General features: G+C 35.4%; 1 protein-coding gene across 1 annotated transcript in view; it reads right to left on the bottom strand.

Moving 5' to 3' along the window:
* The window catches only part of LOTGIDRAFT_143977 (hypothetical protein), a gene marked incomplete at both ends in the record, with an annotated part of 20045 nt that extends 10806 nt beyond the window's left edge, over positions 1–9239 (bottom strand). The window contains 11 exons of the mRNA XM_009054679.1: positions 950–1199; positions 2241–2407; positions 3566–3693; positions 4158–4234; positions 4820–4961; positions 5657–5801; positions 6342–6460; positions 7121–7198; positions 7872–7992; positions 8369–8538; positions 9162–9239. Coding sequence (XP_009052927.1) covers positions 950–1199; positions 2241–2407; positions 3566–3693; positions 4158–4234; positions 4820–4961; positions 5657–5801; positions 6342–6460; positions 7121–7198; positions 7872–7992; positions 8369–8538; positions 9162–9239 — 1475 coding nt within the window. The remainder of the gene's footprint in view (positions 1–949; positions 1200–2240; positions 2408–3565; positions 3694–4157; positions 4235–4819; positions 4962–5656; positions 5802–6341; positions 6461–7120; positions 7199–7871; positions 7993–8368; positions 8539–9161) is intronic.
* Between the last annotated feature and the right edge of the window lie 535 nt (positions 9240–9774).

Genomic DNA, 9774 nt, shown 5'->3' with positions numbered 1-9774 from the left:
TCATATTGAAGAAATTATTCATGCTGAATAATTCCACAAAATTTTTTAAAATCAATATCAATAACCCAAATACAACAAACAATTAAATCACACAGCTCTAATCAAGGGCAAAAAACAACTTTTGATGCGTGTTTACAAAGTCAAGGGCAATAACTCAAAAAATGTTCATCAAAAATATCTCTTGTTAAAACTTGTCCAAGATCTTATCAATTCCAATGATCACACCAAGTTTCATCAGAATCGGTTGAAAATTGTAGCTTCTATTGTGCTCACAAACAAATTTTAACGCATTTTTCGTAAGTTAATGGCATTAACTCAAAAACATTTCATCGAAAATGCGTCAAGTTAGAACTTGTCCGAAATCTTATCAATTTCAATGATCACACCAAGTTTCATCAGAATCGGTTGAAAACTGTAGCGTCAATCCTGCTCACAAACTATTTTTAGCAAATTTCGACGCATTTTAACAAAGTCAAGGGCAATAACTCAAAAACCGTTCATTGAAAATGCGTCAAATTAAAACTTGTCCGAGATTTTATCAATTCCAATGATCACACCAAGTTTCATCAGAATCGGTTGAAAACTGTAGCGTCAATCCTGCTCACAAACTATTTTTAACAAATTTTGACGCGTTTTAACAAAGTCAAGGGCAATAACTCAAAAACCGTTCATTGAAAATGTGTCAAGTTAGAACTTCATCAGAATCGGATGAAAACTGTAGCTTCAATCCTACTCACAAACAATTTTTAACAAATTTCAAGGCGTTCTAAGTCAAGGGCAATAACTCAAAAACCGTTCATCAAAAATATGTCAAATTCGAACTTGACCGAGATCTTATCAATCTAAAGCATCACACCAAGTTTCATCAAAATTAGATAAAAACTGTAGTCTCTATAGTGCTCACAAGAAATGTTGACGGACGGACAGACCGACAGACAGGGGCGACGACAATATACGACCACATATTCGTATGGGCGTATAAAAATGAAGCAAAAAGTTTGGAACGAAAAGTTGGGTATAATTTTGATAAGAACATACCTGTAACATGGCATTACAATAAGCATTAGGTATATGTGTTTCTAAACCAGCGAATTTCGTTTTATTATAATGTCGGAAGTCAAAATCAGCTAGGCCTAGCTTTGAATATTTCATCTCCAATTTCTTATAAGTTCTTGGTACCAAGACAAAGGCATCTTCACCTATATAAGAAACATATAAAAAAAGGTGCTGTTGATCAGGTGTTCAGTGACGTCACATACGCTATTCCTTCATATGACATAGCCATCTTTCACAAGATGACGTAATTTGCATTTGATGTGTTCAAAAAGGTGTTCAGTGACATCACATACCCTATTCCTTCATATGACATCGCCATCTTTCACAAGATGATATAATTTGCGTTATGAGCTTTGCATTTGATGTATTCAAATATAGCTTGCCAGGCAAGGTAACATACGCCCACAGATAGCTTTGATTGCTTGTAAAGTGAGCACAAGTTAGCCCAATATAGCTAATAGAGTAAAACGTCGAGTCAGACAGGATACTTTGGTGAAAAATTATCCGATCATCACAAAAATCGATAGGGATCATCTTCATAATGACATTGACACACAAAATCAAAATCAAAAGAATCTGTAAAAAAGTGTAGCTTGTAGAGTGAGCACGAATTGCACAATATAGCCAATAGAGTAAAACGTCAAGTCAGACAGGATATTTCCGTGAAAAATTTTCCGATCATCACGAAAATCAATAGGGATCATCTTCATAATAACATTGGCACACAAAATAAAAATCAAAAGAATCCGTAAAGAACTGTAGCCTGTAGAGTGAGCACGAGCACAATATAGAGTAAATGTCAAGTCAGACAGGATATTTCCGTGAAAAATTATCCGATCATCACGAAAATCAATAGGGATCATCTTCATAACAACATTGACATACAAAATAAAAATCAAAAGAATCCATAAAGAACTGTAGCCTGTAGAGTGAGCACGAGCCAAATATGAACGGACGGACGGACCGACAGGGTGATTACAATATACGCCCATCTTACGTGTGGGCGTATAAAAAGGTGTTCAGTGACATCACATACGCTATATTCCTAAATATGCTGTCGCCATGATTTCACTAGATGACGTAATTTATGAGCCTCGTATCCAATTTGTTCAAAACAAGACATGAACAAAGTAAGCTGTTTAAAATTTTGAAATCCTAGGAAGGTGCCAAACTTTTTAACTGACCTCTGCCCAGTGGAGATTCAGGGACACTGGAATTGTTAGATTTTTTATCTTTATTGAGTTTATATGGTACTTGATTTCGACGTTCTTTACCCGGGTTGGGTGCATACCCTGCATTGTGATAAATCTTCATTGTACGTAATATTTCAAGATCTATTGGCTTAGGTTTCCTGAAATAAAGTCATCATTACGTAAAAATAGATTCCCATCTCACAAACACTCATTTTGTCAGGCAAGGTAACATACGCCCACTGGCAGCGTTCAGAAATGATATAACAGTCTTTAGTGACTAAAGTACGAATTTTCTCATATTGAAGAAATTTTATTAGTTTAAATTCAATGATATATATACTTACTGCCATTTATTTATACTGAGAATTTTCATCAAATTTTTTAAAATCAATATCAATATCCCAAATACATCAAATTATCGCATCAATATACATGATCACACCAAATCAATTGAAAACTGTAGTCTTTAATGTGTTCACAAACAAATATTTACGCGTTTTTCTTAAGTCAAGGCCAATAACTCAAAAACCGTTCATCGAAAAGATCGTCAAATTCAAACTTGACCAACATCTCATCAATATAACTGATCATACCAAATTTCATTCAAATCAGTTACAAACTGAAGTTTCTATTGTGTTCACAAACAAATTTTGATGCGTTTTTCGTAATTCAAGGGCAATAACTCCAAGATCGTTCATCGAAATATCTTCAATTTCGAACTTGTCCAAGATCTCATCAATATGAATGATCACACCAAATTTCATTAAAATCAGTTGAAAACTGTAGTCTCTGTTGTGTTCACAAACAAATTTTGCCGCGTTTATCTTAAGTCAAGGGCAATAACTCAAAAACAGTTCATCGAAAGATCGTCAAATTCGAACTTGACCATGATCTCATCAATATAAATGATCACACCTTATTTCATTAAAATCAGTTGAAAACTCTAGTCTCTATTGTGTTCACAAGAAATGGATAGGGGCGACGGCAATATACGTCCACATTTCCATGTGGGTGTATAAAAACCAGAAGGAATGACAAAACATAAAACCAAACGAGGTTTGACTGGGGAACATTTCAAACTTGAGCCCACAGATGAGATGTAATAGGATACTACTTGGGGTCGCTTGATTGGTGAGTTCTGCAATTCACGATTCATGGTATCAACAAATTTGTTTCCTTCTCAGCCATTTTGAAAATTTTTTGGCACACTTTGAACGTTCTGTTGGTTCCATGAAACCGGTATGTGCAGAACCCACCAATCGAGCGCCCCCTATTCAGCGTTTTAACTTAAAGTTTTAAAATAAAAGAAAGCCTACCTATAAACTTGTTGAGTTAAATGGTGGGGCCAGTCAGATAATAAATGACCATTAGAGGGATACATCATAGGAATAATAGAATATGGGGTTCTTTCATCCATAATATGTATAGGATCAATATGTTCTACCTACAAAAATATATCAAATTGTTCACCACAAGTACATGTTCTTGTATTGCAGTTTTGGTGGCAATACCTACTGTATTCGTAGCAAAGTTTCAGCCAATCAAAACATTCAACTGGTGTGACTTTTTGTAAACGAAAACAGTGTGCCTTTACATATTTTGATTAATATGTACGGTACAGAATCTAGTAAGATGTTTGGTAAAGAACTGAAGCCGAGAGAAAATCAAACCTTACTTTGGAATATTTACTTGGAAAGAATGTGTTGCATAACCTCATTTCTGTTTCTGGTCAGATTTAAATAGCACCAATATCATTTCCACGCCCCCAAAACAAAGTGTAGTGGACTTAGTTTAATACCGGTCAAAACCCATACAATGGTAAGTTAGTAGCGAATTGAGTATTGTATTACCATGGTCACAAGGAAGTATAACAAATGGGGGCGTGGTTTGGACACGATGGCTACTCACATGATCAGTAAATTCGGTAGATTCAGGATTAAAATTAAAACAAGGATGTTCACCAGTACTAAATAAATGGACATAGCCTGAAATAGATTTTAATAAGATGATGACATATTTACATTCACCCTCAATCTGCTGTTGCTTATTGATAAGGTATCAGGGGTCAAAATCATTTACTTGTAATATAAATTGCATTTGTTCCATTGATGTTTTTAAGAAATTATTTGCTTAAAACCATGGTCTATTTTCAGCAATTTGTTGTTACTGGGATAACTTAAAAATAAAAACCAAACAGAGGGTGGAGCTTAGATATGCTACAACCAGTCCATTTTGCCACCCCTAGAAAACCGATTTGCATCCCTTATTGTATCCCTATTTCATTTTATACGTTTTTGCCCTCAATAATGTGTCAGAATGCACCAAATTAATTCAGTTTTTGAAAATTTTCCTGAGCGAACACTCTCAGACATTCCATTAGTAGCTTGTGACAGACGATTCCACAGAGTTGCCGCATTTTGAATTCAGCCTCCACAGTTGTCCCCCCTTGAGTTAGTCTGTACCCTATTTGTACGTGGAGTCTCAGGAGAGTGGCGCTGCCACTGTGAATAACAATGACTTTTCCCAGATTATCTATGCCCATCCACAATGACCTAGCTGAATCAACTTACTTGAGCTGTCACCAAAAGCCAGTGATTGACATGATGATGAAATATCAAAACTCATAATGGCTGCTCCATGACTATTAACTTGATATAACATCATATTTGGTGGCTTCATAGCAGTAGTTTCTATCACTTGAAAACTTCCATTCTGTAAGAATATTATTAAGTTAAAATGGCCAATCATACATCAGTCACCGAACAGGAATTTTTTCAGCTATTTTTCTAGTATTAAAGGGACAGATGCACCATTTTTATGACAGATCATACCCTAGTCACGGAAACTGGATTTTTTTTAGCTGAGCTAATCAGTAATATTGTCAACAGCTCACTGTTGCGATTTGAGTCTTTAAATCCATGTGTATCCAGAATTATCCGTGTTAGAAAGTTAAAAAGACAACTCGTCTTGAGACTCTGTGTTATATAGAAAAGAAATATATAGAAATAGAAATTCCTAGATTGAAGTATTTGTATAGGAATTATGAGATTTTGGTACATTTCTAGAACTTCTTATTTACATGTATTTAAGACCCAAATCATATCATACAACAGCAAGTTACACTCACCTATGAGACAACAGCAAGTCACACTTACCTGAGAGACAACAGCAAGTCACACGTACCTGAGAGACAGCAGCAAGTCACATGTACCTGAGAGACAGCAGCAAGTCACATGTACCTGAGAGACAACAACAAGTCACACGTACCTGAGAGACAGCAGCAAGTCACTTGTACCTCAGAGACAACAACAAGTCACACGTACCTGAGAGACAGCAGCAAGTCACTTGTACCTCAGAGACAGCAGCAAGTCAAACTTACTTGAGAGACAACAGCAATTCACACTTACCTGAGAGACAACAGCAAGTCTATTGGAATAGGCTGAGACAAATCTAAGAAACATAGGATCAATAGCTATCTGTATAGGAGCTACAGCTCTCATAACTCTCATATCATAGACCATTAATATTCTATCAGCTGTCATAGCACCCATCCTGCAATATAAACATATAATTTTGGTTAAGTATGGCCTTCAAAATCACATTTGTCCATTATTTTAATATAAATTGAATTAAAGGGATTGTGAAAAGATTTTCTAAATCTTTTATGTGTATTGGGAACACTGATCAATTTGCACCATTTCAATATTCAATCAGAAGTCTACGGTTCTTGCGATTTCACCAAAAGTAAGTGTTTGATGATGTCACTAATTGCAAAATACGCTATATCTAATAAGGCCTTTCGGGATAAGTGACATCATTAAACACCTAATTTTAGTGGAATTACAGGAACCACAGACATCTGATTGAAAATTAGACTGATGCAAATTGATACTATCAGTGTCCCCGATACACATAAAAAATTAAGAAAACCTTTGTACTATTATCTAGTTAAACTTATCAAATATGTTAAAGAACACATTTCTCTAGATTTTTGTGTATAGTTTTCGGACAAATTTGAGACATAAAAATTTTCGCTCTACAAAAAAAGCAGAATGCCCCTTTAAACCAATGCCAGTGTAAGTAAAAACTTACCGATTTCCAAATCCACAAGTAATAATAAGATTCCCCTGAACATCAAAATCTGAGAGAGTACCAGAATGAGCATCTAATACATGTTCTGCTTTCATAGTCTTGACATCATATAGGGTTACCTAAAATCAATTCAAATTAAGATTTATCCCTATCAAAACATAAGTCAACCCATCACAACTCTAATGCCAAAGAGTTGCTCCATCATGCAACGTGTTGCCCAAAATTTCATCAAGTGAAACATCAAATTATTGGATTGTAAAGAGGTTTTCTGAGGTTTTCACTGATAGCATCAATTTGCACCATTCCAATTTTCCATGTCAATTGTCTGTAGTTCCAGCAAATTCCACTTAAACTAACTGTTTCATTATTCCCAAAGACAAAGACATATTTTATGATTAGTAAAGTCATCAAACACTAAATTTTAGTGGAATTGCAGGAACCACTGACATCTGATTGAAAATTGTATTAATCCAAATTGATGCTATCAGTGTCTCTGGTACACATAAAAAATTTAGAAAACCTCTTTATTATCTCATTAATCACTATTGGGTACCTTAGTCTTAGAAACAGGAATTTTTTTGCTAAGCCAATCAGTTTAGTGTTCACAACTCACTGTCAAATTTTGAGCTTTCAAATTCATGTTTGTCCAGAATTATCTGTATTTCAATGTTAAAATTATGTCATTTTCGTACTTTTCTTGTACTTCTGAAAACTATTTACTTATATTCAAAACTCAAATCAAACCCCTAAAATGGGGCATCTGTCCCTTTAAAAGTTACCTTTCCACTCGTGTCTCCTGCAAACAAGTATTTACTATTCTGTCTTAAAATAGCACAACCTGGATCATTCATTTCAAACTGAAACATATCAAAGTGGGGAATGGAGTAAACTGAACACAGCAGTGACATGACTGGCACTTGAAATTTTCTTGTCTAATGCGTCATTAGGGTGGTGTCCTTGAGGGCTGGGCCCCAGCAAGCGAGAATTAAGTCCCAGCAAAACCTTCTTCAGTTCAGCAGAGATTAATTCATTTACAGTGTCTTTATACAAAATCAAAAAGATATAGATTTCGATACGTTTTTGGCACCTCAAATTGTCAGAAATGAGTTCTCTAAGTCTTTAATTCTTCAAATTTTCTGAGTACAAAATATGCGCCCCAGCACCAATTCATTCTATTCCTGTCAACGGGGCTGAGCTGGCACACAAACAGTCTCAGTCGACGATAAAAATTTGCAGACTAGAGTCTGGTCAAAAGTTTCACTGACCGGCTGCAGACACACTAAGAGAAAAAAAATCTCAAGTTGGTCGTATGGACCATGAAATTGAAAGGAAAATGAATCCGATTAGATGATGCTGGTCTATCTTGCAGACGGTAAAACTATCAGCGACAAATATCAAACTTGTTTGATATTATAAATCCTGTTGGCGACACAATAATCTTGTTTCGTCTTTTACTCAAGATTTGCATTGGCAACAGACATCTGCAACAAATGCCTATCAGAAGATGTTTAGTTTGCACACTTTTCCTACCTCATTTATCAGCTGTACTTTATTCAGATCTAGTTCAAAAGCTTTCTTCTGATGTCCTCCAACTAACAGTGACGTAGGTGACGTTCTTATCATACACTGCATATCTAACATCTGGGGATCACTGGAAAGGAATGAATGAATCACTGGAAACTGAGTGAATGAATGAAATAATAAATGTATCACTGGAAAATGAATGAATGATGTAAAATAGGACCAAGTCCTTATGTATTTGACCTTATTCTGATCATGACAACAATGAATGAATGAATGAATGATGTTAAATAGCCTATAGCCCATGGAGCCATGGTTAATTGTCCAATCCGAACGTCTAGGAGCTTTTTCCATGTCAGTCCCTCTTACCTATATCATTGACAGACGGAAACTGGGTTGAAATATCTGAAATTTGAACTCTGGACCTTCAGGTTAGCAAGCAAGCAAGCATCTAACTCATTGAGCAACCACGGCTCGCTAGCTAAAAGGGGCAGGAATTAACTTACGTGTATGTGAACACAGAAAGTCCTCTTCGTATTGAACATCGTAGACTGTTTCTATTTAGAGAAATAACTCCCTGTTCAGTTGTCAAAATCTGGCGAATATCATTTGTCATGTGTGAACGGAAAGCTGAATATTTCTGCAAGTTCATTCCTCCATACGATGCCACATATCCCTAAAAATGAAAGAATTGATATTATGTAATGAATTAGTCTTCCAGTAACTTAGACTTTTCACTTCTGACAGTACACTTAAAGGGTCAAAAAATGTTTTGCTCAAAATTTGTGAAAAATCTGGAGAAACGTGTCCATATCTGTAAGTTTTGACCAAAAAAAACCAGCAGTTAATATCTTAACACCAAAACTATTTAAAAATGTAAATGTTTATGTAAACTTTTTAAGTTTGCTTTGCCTTTTTGAAGGTGTAAGATTTAACTACTGTATAGATTTAAGAAAAACAAACGCTTAATTGTAGACAAAATGCCTTCTACTTATTCTGAAGGTTCGAGCCATTTTACAGCCAAACACCAAAACTAATTCAATCTGCTTAATTAACAATTAGTACTTTCCGATTTTAATTAATCCTTTAAAAACAAATTCAGTTTGATCAAGAAGATACGTATACATATAAATAGCATACTTTAGAAATATTTCTAGGTACAAACATTTTTGATAACAATTTTGTATACTGCCCCATTAAATAATTAATTGTAGACTAACCAGATGTAAGAAATTCATTCTGCAAATGCTTTAAAAGCATGATAAAAATATGAAATTGTGCCTAGGTAAGCTTACTTACACCTTGATTGCCAGCCCACAACAACTCTTGAGTATCAAAACAGAGACTAGTGACAGCATATCTGCCTACTCCATCCATCCATACACTAGTCATTTCATGGAACTCGGCATCTGTTGGGTTAGCTGGTGGATGGTACATCTGGTTACCATGGAATTCTCCAGGCATCATGTTAGGATCCATCAAATCACCAGGCATTCCTGACATTGATGGAATGGTATCAGCACCATATGATGATGGAACTCTAAAATCCATTATTGGTCACTGGAATCCTGAACGAAAAAAAAGGAGAAGGATGAATAAATTTGTTACAAGCCAAGCCAAGCTTCCAAGACTGGGCGTACATAAAAGGGGGCAGACTGATTAAATGGGGGGGCAGGCTGATTAAATGGGGTGACAAACTTCCAGGATGTGGTTCAAAATGAGACAGATCTGGAAGGAAGCAAAAGGTCCTTAACTGAGCATCTGAGAGGGTTCTCCCAAGAAAATCATTGAAAAATAGAACTTGATTTGCTGCCCTCTGACACATATATTTGGCCAAAATGTATAAAAACATGTTTGTAAAATTGGTAGAAAATTTGTAGGGAGTTTGCAATTAGGGGGTACAAATAATTTT

Source organism: Lottia gigantea (genome assembly GCF_000327385.1).
Source record: "Lottia gigantea unplaced genomic scaffold LOTGIsca_220, whole genome shotgun sequence".
Classification (NCBI taxonomy): domain Eukaryota; kingdom Metazoa; phylum Mollusca; class Gastropoda; family Lottiidae; genus Lottia; species Lottia gigantea.
The sequence above is the reverse complement of the archived record's forward strand: the minus strand, read 5'-3'. Positions and strand labels throughout refer to the sequence as shown.